A 15,001-nucleotide genomic window follows, 5' to 3' on the forward strand; every position below is an offset into this window, starting at 1 on the left:
GAGCTGCAGCCCCCATGCCAGAGATGTGTCATTCCTTGAATAAATGTGCAACAGATGAAGTTCATCAAATGAATTTATAGCGACATTCACTTACATAAGCCCCTGCTATTGCCAAGTAAGCAACACATTAATTCTGAAATGGGTTAAACTCTTTCCAGTTCCGGTCTGAACCATTTGTGACAGGATTTATTTTGACAGCTGATGTTTTAACAGCAAAACATGACCTACATGCTGCTCTCCTACTGTAGACTTGTTTGTTAAACCAGGTTTAGCAGATATGTCGAAATGTTTATGATTGAGGGGGAAAACGATGGTTCTTACTCAACCTAAAAAGGAGATTCAACTTTTGGTTTAAGAGGGATGGCCACTTAGCAGAAGGATACAGCTGAAGCAGGAGGTTATTTTCACTTGTCACAGTGCCCAGGCAAACTCCCAGTGAAATCAAGGGACTTTTTCAATTGACTTTGATAGAAGCTGGATCAAGCTCAGAATGTGGAGGAGCTAGTGAGTTCTATTGGGTCCAAAAGAAAAAAGTAAAACCATAGTAGTAGAATTCAATGGAAAAAATTACCTTCAAATTGCCACTCAATGGGCAGCAGCAGTCAAAAAAGTGAACAGAATGTTGGAAATCCTTAAGAAAGGGGCAGATCAGGGATCGGCAATCTTTGGCACGTGTCCCGTCAGGGTAAGCCCCCTGGTGGGGCAGGCCGGTTTGTTTAGCGGCTGCGGCTGCAGGTTTGGCCCATCGCGGCTCCCACTGGCTGTGGTTCGCTGTCCCAGGCCAACGGGGGCTGCAGGAAGGGCGGCCAGCACATCCCTCGGGCTGCACCGCTTCCTGCAGCCCCCATTGGCCTGGAGCGGCGAACCGCAGCCAGTGGGAACGGCGATCGGCCGAACCTGCGGACGCTGCAGGTAAACAAACCGTCCCGGCCCACCAGCGGATTTCCCTGGCGGGCCGTGTGCCAAAGTTTGTCGATCCCTGGGATAGATAATAAGACAGAAAATATCATATTGCCTCTATATAAATCCGTGGTTCGCCCACATCTTGAATACCTTGTGCAGATGTGGTCACCCCATCTCAAAAAAGATATATTGGAATTGTAAAGGGTTAAGAAAAGGACAACAAAATGATTAGGGGTATGGTACGGCTTCCATAAGAGGAGAGATTAATAAGACTGGGACTTTTCAGCTTGGAAAAGAGACGACTAAGGGGGGATGTGATAGAGGTCTATAAAATCATGACTGGTGTGGAGAAAGTAAATGAGGAACTGTTATTTACTCCTTCTCATAACACAATAACTAGGGGTCACCAAATGAAATTAATAGGCAGCAGGTTTAAAACAAATAAAAGGAAGTATTTCTTCACACAACGCATAGTCAACCTGTGGAACTCTTTGCCAGAGGATGCTGTGAAGGCCAAGACTATAACAGGGTTCAAAAAAGAACTAGATAACTTCATGGAGGATAGGTCCATCAATGGCTATTAGCCAGGATGGGCAGGGATGGAGTCCCTAGCTTCTGTTTGTCAGAAGTTGGGAATGGGTGATAGGGGGTGGATCACTTGATGATTACCTGTTTTGTTCATTCCCTCTGGGACACCTAGCATTGGCCACTGTCAGAAGACAGGATACTGGGCTAGATGGACATTTGGTCTGACCCAGTGTGGCCATTCATATGAGAAGCCAACCATAGAATGCATGTACATATATGCAATGGCCCATAGGTACTACAGTGATAGGTAGGTAGGTAGAAGGTCCTTGTGAGCTCTATGGATTCTGAAGTATAGCCTACATTAGATCTTAAGGCTTGTTAAGAAGTGTAATGGGTAAGCTGAGTGCATTGATACCTGATTTGCATATGCAAATGCAGGTTGGCCCAGGCTACATGGGTACACATCCAATGTGACATGTGTTGGTTGTGGGTGCAGACACAGATGTGTATGTGAAAATACAGCCTTTATTTTACCTGGGAAAGAGGGCTCAGGACACTTGTGCAGCGGAAGCGTTGACTCAACGGAGAGCTTTGCATAATACAAAAGAGACTGAGGGATGCCGGCGGTGCAAGCCACCAAAGGCCTCATTGTTGGGTCAGAGACAGGACTGTGGAGAGAGAATCTCACTGAAATTCCTTGGAGGCTGTTGTACCAATAATGGGCTGGATCTGTGGCTATCGCCAAGGAGCTCACAACAGAAGGCAGCAGCTGCGGGGTGGAGGCTTCAGAGAAGGACATAGAAATCTCCCTAGTCCATCCCCTTGATCCTGGGGCTGCTATATGCAGGGCCAGCCCCCTGCACCAGGCTGGAGCAGCCTCTGGACTGCTCTAATTTTCACCAGCTGAGGGGGCTGAAACCAGTCAGCGATTGGCACAAGATGGGGACATCCAGACATGTCCTCTTTCCTCTGGTCACAGCCCACATGACAGCAGCAGGGAGGGCGTGTTGAAGGCATGTGTCTATGATTGACTCTGAGCCACCAAAGGGTCCATTTTGAACTGGGATGACCCTCCTGGGGCCAGGTTTTACAGCCAGCATCCACCTGTGGTGCGGCACAAAGTGTCCATATGTGCCGGAGGATCTGGCCCAGTGTTCTTTACAGGGAAACTGTGATGGGCTAGTGGCAGTAACATCTGCGGGCCAAAACCATCCCTGAAGTAACTGCCATTGCCTTCATTGGCGTTACAGCTCGGTGACTTTGCTCCTGTGGCCAGATCAGTCCGATCAGCACTTTATAAATACCAACAAGCAATTAGAGTAGATTGTTTTCCAAGAATCTAGGAAAACGGGGGATGTTTCCATCTCCAATCAGACAACTGTCCAAATAGCTCTGTTTTCCAGACTCACTTCTGGCACAAGTCCCGTCAGAAACCAGCCAATCAATTAGCTTCAGGGGCCAAAGGGAATAATTGGGCCTTCTTTTGTCTCTTTGTAGTAATAAACACGTGGCAAATGTATCTCTAGGTAACAATTGTATTGATTTCATTGCGTCTCACTCCCGTGCATCCTTCACATGCCACCTGTCTTCGAGGGTATGCTCTTTGGGTCTGGGACAGTCCTTCTACATGTTTGTACAGCACCTAGGACAGTGGTGCTCAAACTTTTGTACTGGTGACCCCTTTCATACAGCAAGCCTCTGAGTGCGACCCACCCTTATAAATTAAAAACACTTTTTTATATTTAACACTATTATAAATGCTGGAGGCGAAGCGGGGTTTGGGGTGGAAGCTGACAGCTCGCGACCCCCCATGTAATAACCTCACGACCACCTAAGGGGTCCCGACTCCCAGTTTGAGAACCTCTGACCTAGGACAATGGGCCTTCGAGTCTGAGTAAGGCCTCTAGGCACTATGGTGATGCAGATATGAAAGAATAGCAATGCGTACAGGCATAACCGTGGTCTAGTCAAATTATATGGCTAAGCTCAACACTGACTCGTCTTAGTCGTGCTTAAAACGATGGAACGTGTGGGAGGTGTGCTAAGCAGTGAGGAGTAATGGCTTGTTATGCGATCCCGATTCACCCACTGCTAGCAGATCTCGTGGCTAGAGCCTTGTGATCAGTGCTGTTCTTCAGGGACCAGGACCAGGGACCTCCACTCATGGGTGCTGACTTTTATTTTTCCCCAGGGGTGCTCCACCCCCCCCACTTCGCCCTGAGGCCCCCCTCCCCCGAGCCCTTGCTCCGCCTCTTCCCACCCCTGCTCCGCCCCCTCCCCCAAAGCCCCCACCCGACTGCTACTCGCTGCTCTCCGCCCTCCCGCAAGCACCTTCCCCAGCCGCCAAACAGCTGACCGGTGGCGCCGCCGAACAGCTGTGGCTGGTGTGTGCTCAGCACCCACTAGTTTTTCTCCATGGGTGTCGGAGCCCCAGAGCACCCACAGAGTTGGTGCCTGTGTCTCCACTTTCATTGAGTGGAAGATGTAAATACCTGGGGCTCAGCCTTCCCGGAGTGTGTGGCCCAGAATGTGAAAGGCTCTCGTCCCAGCCGCTCACAAGAGCTCATCTGTTTTGCAGAGGACACCTACACGTCAGAAGAAACTGTGGACCAGCAGCCAGTGCTGATGAAAGTGATGGACACAGCTGACCAGGTAATGGCGAAGGGTTTCTCCAGGGAATCGAAGGAGGAAGTCTCTGTGCCTCTAGAAAGGATGGCAGGCTTCTGCTCCCCATGGAGCACGCAGCAGGGATCTCAATAGAACGGGGTGGTGACTGTGAAACGAATGGGGAAACCGTCTCTGCATGGTTTGCTGTGAAGTCTCACATTTCACCAGGGGTGAACGTTGCCCCTGTGCAGAGGCCAGCACGAGGCGTATGTCCAGAGGGCCTCAGGGCGGAGGCCCTGTTCTGGCCTGATGCACAGGGGCCAATTTCATCCCGAATGTCGACCTCGTCATGAGAGAGAAAAGGAGCAAGCAGGGAGGTCAGAGCTACAAGTAGCTGACTACGCGAATCAGCTATTTCTACCCAAGCTAATCGAGGGTGGGGTTTTACCCTGCTGCCTGTCACTGTGGTATCTGGGCCCCTGCCACATAAAATTGATAGTTATAGCAAGGTCCCTAGTGATTTCCTCACATCTCTGGTTCTTCTTCCCAGCTGGGGTGAAAACTCTGCTAGGGGTGGAGGGTTTGTATCTGTTGCCTAGGAGAGCACTGTAAGTAATAAAGGCGAGATAGCTGGTGGTACCTGGAGCTCACCGAAGTGCAGTGGGAGCTGGGCGCTCAACTTTCGGAGGCTCCTTGGAAAAACCTCCAGCCCGAAAGGGCCCTAACACCACTGGGGCTGCTTGTCCCATCAAGAGCTGACAGAGCTTTGGCCCAGGTGCTGACTGCCGCTCCACAGAGTCCCGCCACTGAAATGAACGCTCTCCAATCTCCCACGGCCCCCAGGGCAGGCTGTTCTGTCGTTCGTTACAAGTCCAGGCTAGCCGATTTCACTTGTACAATACGTCAGCGATGTCTCCGCAGCGCGACAGACAGTGACTCACTTGTGGATATATATTTTATTGTTTGTAGCTCATGGAGTAACTCCAGATTCTATGTTTAACCGAGACCATCTGGCGTGTCTGTGTCCTGGTGACGCGCAAGTTGGGCAGGGGCTCTGATCCCAGACTCCTTCCAGCTGCTGGCGTCGCCAGCGAAAGGGGGCCCGGCGAGAGTGACCCTTTCCCAGCCTGATCCACCTGCTTCATTGTCAGCTGCAGCAGGATCAGGGCCTCAGAGAAGTGAGCTTTAAGCCACCTTTGCACAGCCTCCCCTCTGTTGATTTGTACTGTGTGTATTTCATCCATATTTGGGGAATCGGGTCACATAGGCTTAAGTCTCAGGATAAACACATAGCGCAGTAACTTAGAGGGGGGTCCTGGTGCTGCTGTGCCCTCGGACACTACGTAGATTTAACCTTACGCCTCCGCTCACAGATAGTCCTGTCTCTCATGGGCCTCCCCCATGCTCAAAGCCTAGACCAGTGCCCACTGGAGTCAATGGAAAGATTTCCACTGCCTTCCACTGGGCTTTGGATCAGGCCTCCTGGAGTCCATCCCAGAAGGCCTTCCCACCGGCTCTCCCTGCCACAAACAGAATTTCTTTGTTACAAAGAAAACCCACCGATTAAACGGATCAATGCAAAAGGCTGCCTGAAAGGCTAGTCTTTCTGGAAGCCTGCCCGAGAGAAAACCTGACTCCACCACTGCGTGCTTTTGATTGCTCTGATTCGGGGCAGCGTGAGCTGTTTCATATCATTGATTCGTTGCACAAGGAACTTTTTCATGCCAAGCCAAGTCTGCTCTCAAACGGCCTTTTGAAATAAGCTTAGTTTTGAAACAATGTACAAAGCGCGAGATGAGCAAATGCTCCCAGACGGGCTCTGACAGTGGCACTGGGGGCCTATGCTAATGCTGTCCTGTGTTACTCCTCTAGGATGTACCGGTGAATTGCGAACGCTATCTCAACTGGGCCAATGCATTCATGGTCGTCTACAGCATTGACAACAAAAGGAGCTTTGAAGGTTGCCGTCAGTACCTGGATATCATTTCCCTCCATGCGAAAGGCATTCAGCACGATTATCCCATCCTCCTGCTGGGAAATAAGCTGGATTTGGAGCAATACAGGTAACAATCTTCGATCTGTGCCATGCAGAGGGGTGACGTTGCTTAGCCCGGACGGTCCTGTGGAGATGCACTCTGTGCTGACTTTAACCTTTAATTTATTTCAAGTTGCCCCATTGCTAGCCCCGGAGTCCTCACTTTATGCAGAGAAGGGCAGCTGCAATGCAAGCTTCCCTGACAAGGTAGCTCAACTTGATCTGGAGGGGATAAGGGACTTTGGGCTCCAGCCAGGCCTGCATGTCTCTGCTGAGAAAAGGGGACAAGTTAGTCCTGATGATCGTGGTGATTCTGTGACGTGAACACCTGTTCACTGAGCTCTGGACTGAGAATATGATATTATTTTACACTGAGCCATGGAGTGTTTCTCCTTCAGAACTGAACTTGCTTTTGGGTTGAAAAGTGCAGCGAGGAGCATATGTTTGGCTGAATCCCCAGGACCAGATGCTACTGTCCTCACTCATTAATTGTCTTCTTGAAGTCAATGGGTTTCACCGAAGGGCTGGAGGCGTGGCTCTGATGTTAATGTTTGGGGGAGGCTCTGAAAGCATGAATGTGAGATTGTCATTTCTGATGATTTTCTCTGCTGAGAAAGGGGGACATTTAGCTGCATAGTTGATGTAGGATTGGCAGCCAGGCAGATAGATGTATGTTTATTCTTGTAACCCTTCTGCCTGTCAGAGTTGGCAGCAACAAGGGCCGGGTTCAATATCTAGGGGATTCATTCCAATAACACAATGCAAACCGGCTCGAGCCCCCACCCAGTGACCTGGGACAAATATATACCACCCCCGCTGGGCGCCTCCAAGAGGCAATACTTCCCCTCTCGCAAGCACATAGTCTGAGTGTAGCAAAAAGCCTTTTAATAACAGAGAGAAACAATGCGGCATTATGTTGGGGAAACACCACCAACAGGATTCATAACACAACCCATGAGCAAAAAAAACCCACCCCAAGCAAATTGGGGCGTGTCCTTTCTCTTTGGTTCTTGAGTCCAGCAACCCCAAATCACCCAAAGTCCCAAAAGTCCAATGACTCAAAAGTCTCTGTCCCTGGTCAGGGCAGCCCCAGAGTTCGAAAGTTTATCTGCAGAGCTTTACCTCCCAACCTGGGTGGAGATGGGGGGGGGAAGAGGTAAGGGGCACCTTACATGATCTGAAGCTGACCCCCCCCCCCCAGCTCCATAGGCCTTCGCTCCGCCAGCCGCCCCATGAACTGCTTCGCTTGGCTCCGCTCCGCTGCTCCACCAGCCAGTCCACGAACTGCTCCGCTCCACGTCCCACAAGCAGCTCCCGCCGTCCTATGAACTGCTCCACCAACCTGTCCACAAGGCACTCCAGCCGTCCCACAAACTGCTCCACAATATATCTTCAGACTCCCCCACCACTTAACACAGTGCTCGGTGATTTCAGCTCTTAGTCAGTTCAGCTCTTTGGTGAATTCAGCTTGTAGTAGAGGAGCCTCAGTGCTGGTGCACCATTAGCCCAGAGTGAGCTCAGCAGCCTGTAACTAGACTCCTAATAGAATCAAAATTAGCTCTGATATTCCACAGTGGAGAGAGGAGGAAGTGCAATTAGCATGTAAGGCCCTCACCCAGGCCTTACATACAATTAGCATGTAAGGCCCTCACCCAGGCCCATGCCATCAAGTATTAATACTTATCCCCAGCCTCTCTCAATTCACAGAGTTTTGGAACCCACGACCCTTGCCTAGCGAGTGCTACTTAGTTGATGGTGAGTCCCTCCATCATAACAAAAGGCCAAGTACAGTTCCAAGCACAGTTCCCATAATCAGGGTAATAACAATTTATTCTTCCTGCCCCAATAACAGAGACACTGGGGATCCCACAGCAGCCAAAGTGACCATTTGGGCAGCTATGGCCTCATTCTAGGTGGGGTGGGTGTGCCTATACAAATGAGATCGGCCCCTGAAGTTCTTTTCCATGACTTGCCACACCTCACCACCAGATGTCAGGGTGGAGCTCATCCTGACACTGCTTACATTCTGTTAAGGTGAATTGAAGGGAACACACATCACTGTCATCCACTGACGATCTCACAGATGTGTGTGTGGGGTGGGGGGAGCGCAGCTGATCAGCTGTTGGGGCTTAACTCCTATGAGCTTCAGAATGTGCATCCTGCTAGCTACTCCCTAAAATGGCCGAAGGGTCCATTGTTGTACAGTAGAGACCTTCTTAAATGGCAGATCTGTTTTAAAAATGAAGCAGAGCCATTAACTTATATTAAATGCCTTCGTTATTGCATCTGAGGGCTTATTCTGATACTCGAGTTTAGCTAACTGTTTTGCATTTCTGCGCACTCAGACACACACTCACACACTCAGTCACACTCCCTCTGTTATTTAAGACAGGGCATTTGTTATCTGACTCTTGGCTGTCATTGCCCTGTTATCCCTCCCCCTCTGCCCTCTGCCCTTTCTTGGCCGGATGGCAGCCTGTGATCGGCTGCCCGCTGTAGGGATGCGCCCACAGATTCAGTTCTGGTGACTCGGTTGTTCTGTAGTGCTAAGATGCACAATCCAATGCTGAATCTTTTGTTCATTTTCCCATAGTCCCTAATTGCTGGCTGTAGATGTGGGTCAGGACACCCCTTGCTCTGTGTGACCTTGCCTCCTGTTCTGAACATTCCCCCCCCCCCCCCCCCATCCCTCCACACTCTTCCCTGCACAGTGTCCGGGCTCTGGCTGGAAGGTGATTTGCTTATTTTGAGGTTCCTGCTATTTTTAGCTGGTTTTTTTAGGCTGCATTGTAACCGTGCATTTGAACCTGCTCCAGCTCCTCCTGTTACATTGTCTGACTCCTTTTCGCAGAGTTCTTTATCCTGTGGTTCTCTCGGCAGGGGGCTAAATGCCTTTGATGTGGTTGCCTGGCCTTGCATGCTACTCTAGGCCGATACTTTAGAGAATACCTCCCCACTTCTTGCTCATTCTAGAGCCTGGTGGCGCCAGTGTCTATTCCGACCACAGGGACCCACTGCACGCAGAGGGAGGGGTTTCACATTTTCCCTGTTGAATTGATTAAAGCTGGAAGGAACCTCAGGGTGTCCCTGGAACACCAGTGCCAGCCACTGCCCCCCCACCCCCCGTAAAGCTGAGAACAATAACCTGCAAGTAAATCCAAGCTATTACTGGAAACCTCTCTCTCTTTGCATATGATCACAGCTGTAGCTTGCGAAGCTCCCTACCAGCCTTTGAAGTCCAGATAAGCCCCTGTCACAGATATAGTTTAACACCCCATCTTTGGTACCCACCAGAGTGCGCCCACCTCTCTGAGCCCCCAGAGTCTGAACAGAGTCCAGGCACTGTCCCTGTCTTGGGATCCCTAGGCACACCGCTGGGGTGCAGATCCTCTATCAAATACCTGAGAGCTTAGTCCCCTGCAGTCCGACTACCTAGACACTGGAACAAATGCTGACCCCTCGGGCTTCTCCACAGTTTAGGCACAGCCTGCCCCAGAAGCCCAGCTGTATGGTGTTCTGGGTCCACAGGTTAACTCTTCAGGGGCACATGGTGGGTGGAACACACACGCGCGCGCACACACACACACACACACTTTGCACGGAATTCTAAACCACCGTTGCTTTTTAATTGCATGAGAAAAACGTAGAGCTATACAAAAATAAACCCTACATGCATTTCCCTCCCCCGGTTTCCTCAACACTCCAGAGCATTCTTCGGGCTGGAGTCAGGGCCCTCGCGGGGTCTTCAGGGTCCTTCTCTCACGGCGCCTGGTTTGCCTTCCCAACCATCGAGCCCTCTCTCTCTCCCCAGGTCAGCTTGTTTTGGTCCTGCAGTTAATTGGGCCCTACCCACTCCGAGAGCACGCCCGTCTCTTCCCCTCTACTGCCCCAAAAGTCCAGGCTCTGTGGTTTTTAAAAGCTAGCATCCAGTGTTCCTGTGTCCTGCCTTTGGGGATTCTACCCAGCAGATTCAACGTTCTCTCAATATCTCGCCTTTCTGATCCATAACCGGAGCCTGCCAGCTGTCTCCCCATCCCCTCGGATGCTTCTCTTCCCCCGTTTCCTCCATCTGCTCCCTGACTTTCAACAGGTTCCCTTCGCTCTCACCCCCGCTGTCACCGATGTGACGACACCCCTGCAAGGACTGCGCCCAGTCTCTCTGGATCTGAAAGCACAAGCTGCGGCTGCTTGAGTTAATGGTCCAGATCTGTGAGTTTGGAGGTAGCTGCAGACACCTACACCTCTGTACGTGCCCTAGCTGCAGTATGGGGAGTGGGGACACAGAGATCACGAGTTACACCAGCATCCCACAAACTCCACTGCAAGGTCTCAGCGGGTGGGTCCGTGCATACTGTCCTTGTCTCACAAAGAATCTGGAACTTGCCGGCATGGGAAGTTTCTGCAGGCTGCCCCATCCACGGGCAGGGAAGATGGCATAGTCGTTCAGCTAATTCACCTAGAGCAGGGTTGGGCAAACTTTTTGGCCCAAGGGCCTCATCGGGGTTGCAAAACTATATGGAGGGCTGGGTAGGGAAGGCTGTGCCTCCCGAAACAGCCTGGCCCCCCGCCCCCTCCCACTTCCCGCCCCCTGACTGCCCCCCTTAGAACTCCTGAACCATGCAACCCCCCCTGCTCCTTGTCTCCTGACCGCCCCCTCCTGGGACTCCCCGCCCCTAACCACCCCTCTGGGATCCCATGCCCATCCAACCCCCCCTGCTCCCTGTCCCCTGACTGCCCCAACCCCTATCCACACCCCCGCCCCCTGCCAGGCCTGCTGGGACTCCCACACCTATCCAACCCAACCTGTTCCCCGTCCCCTGACCGCCCCACCTCAGAACCTCTGCCCCATCCAACCGTCCCCTGCTCCCTGTCCCCTGACCGCTCCCCCCAGAAGCTCTGCCCCATCCAACTGCTCTCTGTCCCCTGACTGCCCCCCGGGACCTTCTGCCCCTTATCCAACCACCCCACCCCCCACTCTCCGCTCCCTTACCAGGCCGCTCAGAGCGGCAGGACTGGCTTATTGGAAAGCCTGAGAGGGGACAGTGGGGGAGGGGCTGGGAGCTAGCCTCCCCGGCCGGGAGCTCAAACTCCGGGCAGGACGGTCCTGCGGGCTGGATGCGGCCCGTGGGCTGTAGTTTGCCCACCTCTGACCTAGAGGCTCATCTACCCATTGTCCCTTAGAGAAAGCCACTCACCTGTTTTCCCGGCAGAAGGATTACTGCAGCAACATCCACAGCAACGAGCTCTGGGGCAGTGGTGTATTAACCTGTCAGGGGCTGGAGGAGCCAAAGCCAAGGGCAACAGTAAATGAGGGCAGATCCAGCAATCAAACAAGAGAGAGGGTGACATTCTAAAATGGAGTTTCCATCTGTGTTGTGATTCACCTTGGCTGGGTGTTTCTCTGTAGTCCATGGGCTATGGTCATGTATGCTTAGGGGCAGATCTTCAGGCAATATAAGCACACTAATGAGTGTGCAAAACATGCCTACAAGTGTGCACCCAGTGCTTAATTTGTGCCACGGCTTGCCAGGGCTGAGCCCTAGCACCTCTGGGCTCAGCAGTTCATAGCCCTGACACCTCTGGGTTTGCTGTGTCAGTTATGAAAGTAAAAATATTGCTTGAGACCCGGCACCAATTTAATTACAAATTAAGCACTGTGAGCAGCTCATTTATGTGCATAACTAGTTCAAGCTGCATGTGCAAACTGAGTAACGGCACACACAAATGCAACCGATGAGATAATTGCTCATACAGTTACCAAATTTTCATGCATGTTTGTGGCTCCTGTATGTGCAAACAGGCATGTCTGTGAGCCTGGCCTTTGATGTGGCCTGTTCGTTGAGGGTCATATTTTGCTATCCATACTCTGGCTGAGTATTCTCTCACTACAAATAGCCCCACTGATTTCACTGGGGCTGCCCACAGGGTCAAGTCCTACTCAATGCAAGGAATGGTAGCAGAATGTGACCCTGAATTTTGGATGTGCACAGTCTCAGCTCTCAGGGGAACTGGTATGGTTGATCACAACAGAAGTGCCACAGCCCTGGGGCAGGGAGTGAGAAGAAGCCACTGGATGGAGGTTTAGGATGGTTCCAATAGATATAGCACCATCTTGCCAGGAACAGCAGTGTAACAGTCCTCTGTCCCCACCCCAGGCACTAACTGACCCCAGCTGCAGTAGCAGCTTGTTGTCTGGCCAGCAGAGATTTGTACCCCAGCGTGATACCAGCTCCATCCAAAGGTCGCCTTGTCTGGGCGGCATTCTCTGGAAAAGGTCCCCAGTGAGGGAAGATTGAAGAGGGCATGTTGACATGTTCCCCGTGCAGCTGGGCCGTGCCCAAGTTCCTGGAATTGCAGGGGACATAGCAAAGGTTCTAGTCACTCTCTTGCAGTGGCTTCATTCGCTCCAGGGTGCCTGATTCACCCTGCTCCCTGTAGAGTCCTACCTGGTTCCCCTCAAGGCTACAGCTTCCCTCCCAGGTCAATGCCATCAGCTCAGCAGCTTGACTGTTCCCTGCTGTTATGTGCCAGGTGCAACGTCTGATGTAACAACAGTGGCTCGGTGGGTTTCAGGGAGCTCCTTTTGACTTCCAGCTATGAGTATGGATGAGCCTGACCTGGGCAGTCCAGGCCTGCCTGTCCCTAAATCTCCAGGGGTTCGAGAGAGCAGGTCAAAGTCTGGCTCCTGGTCAGGACATCCAGGGCTTTGGTATTCAAGGCTTGGGGCAGGCCCATCGCTAGCTACGATCTTCCCAGCAGTTGAGGTTGCTGGGGCAGACAGCAATCTCCTCAGGCTCAGGATACAGCCAGCCCCAAGCCCCTGGGTGTGGCTCCCCTAAGGTACCCTAGCCAGTAATGGTCCTTGCCCATAGCATTTGTGTAAGTAGGAGGGGAAGCTGAGATGGCCTTAGCCCTCCATTCCCCAGGGGCCAGGCAGTTGGACACCTGTTGTGGGCTTTTTTAAGAAGAGTTCAGGTAATCACTAGGGTTTCCCCTCTGGTTTTTCCCTTCCCAGTTACATACAGAGAGTCTATTGATTTTCTGAAAAGTGAGTTTGGATATTGAGTTTGGGTTGGAAGGCAATGACAGATTGATCGATTGTTCCTAATGAGTACTTTCATGACACTTTAATCATAGAATCATAGGACTGGAAGGGACCTTGAGAGGTCATCTAGTCCAGTCCCCTGCACTCATGGCAGGACTAAGCATTATGTAGATAATCCCTGACAGGTGTTTGTCTAACCTGCTCAGAAAAATCTCCAATGATGGAGATTCCACAACTTCCCTAGGCAATTTATTCAAGTGCTTATCCACCCTGACAGTCAGGAAGTTTTTCCTAATGTCCAACCTAAACCGTTCTTGCTGCAAGTTAAGCCCATGGCTTCTTGTCCTATCCTCAAAGGTTATGGAGAACAATTTTTCTCCCTACTCCTTGTAACAACCTTTTATGTACAAAAAACTGTTATCATGTCCCCCCCTTAGTCTTCTCTTCTCCAGTCTAAACAAACACAATTTTTTTCAGTCTTCCCTCATAGGTCATATTTTCTAGACCTTTAATCATTTTTGTTGCTGTTCTCTGGACTTTCTCCAATTTGTCCACATCTTTCCTGAAATGTGGGGCCCAGAACTGGACAAAATACTCCAGCTGAGGCCTAATCAGCACGGAGTAGAGTGGAAGAATTACTTCTCGTGTCTTGCTTACAACACTCCTGCTAATACGTCCCAGAATGATGTTCGCTTTTTTTGTAAGTGTGTTACACTGTTGATTCATATTTAACTTGTGATCCACTATGACCCCCAGATCCCTTTCCACAGAGCTCCTTCTTAGGCAGTCATTTTGTAACCCATTTTGTATGTGTACAACTGATTGTTCCTTCCTAAGTGGAGTACTTTGCATTTGCCCTCATTGAATTTCATCCTATTTACTTCAGACCGTTTCTCCAGTTTGTCCAGATCATTTTGAATTTTAATCCTATCCTCCTAAGCACTTGCAACCCCTCCCAGCTTGGTATCGTCCACAAACTTTATAAGTGTACACTCTATACCATTATCTAAATCATTGATGAAGATATTGAACAGAACCAGACCCAGAACTGGTCCCTGTGAGACCCCACTCATTATGCCCTTCCAGCTTGACTGTGAACCACTGATAACTACTACTCTGGGAACGGTTTTTCAACCAGTTATGCACCCACCTTGTTGTAGCTCCATCTAGATTGTATTTCCCTCATTTGTTTATGAGGAGGTCATGTGGGACTGTATCAAAAGCCTTACTAAGGACAAGATATACCACATCTACCACTTCCTCCATATCCAGAAGGCTTGTTACTCTGCAAAGAAAGCTATTAGGTTGGTTTGACATGATTTGTTCTTGACAAATCCATGCTGTTACTTATCATCTTATTATCTTCAAGGTGCTTGCAAATTGATTGCTTAATTATTTACTCCATTATCTTTCCAGGCACTGAAGTTAACCTATTTCCCTTTTTATAGATGGGCACTATATTTGCCCTTTTCCAGTCTTCTAGAATTCCGTCTTCCATGACTTTTCAAAGATAATCGCTAATGGCTCAGATATCTCCTCCGTCAGTTCCTTGGGTACTCTAGGATGTATTTCATCAGGCCCTGGTGGCTTGAAGACATCTAACTTGTCTAAGTAATTTTTAACTTGTTCTTTTCCTATTTTACCCTCTGATCCTACCTCATTTTCACTGGTGTTCACTAAGTTAGACATCCGGTCGCTACTAACCTTTTTGGTGAAAACTGAAACAAAAGTGTCATTTAGCACTTCTGCCATTTCCTGTTATTGTTTTTCCCCCCTCATTAAATAACAAGTCAACCCTGTCCTTCGTTTTCCTCTTGTGTCTAATGCATTTGTAGACTGTTTTCTTGTTACCCTTTATGTCTCTAGCTAGTTTAATCTCGTTT

General features: G+C 50.3%; 1 protein-coding gene across 1 annotated transcript in view; it reads left to right on the plus strand.

Moving 5' to 3' along the window:
* Positions 1-15,001, plus strand: part of RASL12 (RAS like family 12) — a 30,719-nt gene that overhangs the window by 11,056 nt on the left and 4,662 nt on the right. Inside the window, exons 4-5 of the mRNA XM_074966567.1 lie at positions 4,010-4,083; positions 5,911-6,101. Of these exons, the coding sequence (XP_074822668.1) occupies positions 4,010-4,083; positions 5,911-6,101 (265 nt within the window). The remainder of the gene's footprint in view (positions 1-4,009; positions 4,084-5,910; positions 6,102-15,001) is intronic.

This window comes from Natator depressus, chromosome 10, assembly GCF_965152275.1.
Source record: "Natator depressus isolate rNatDep1 chromosome 10, rNatDep2.hap1, whole genome shotgun sequence".
In the NCBI taxonomy this organism is placed as follows: Eukaryota; Metazoa; Chordata; order Testudines; family Cheloniidae; genus Natator; species Natator depressus.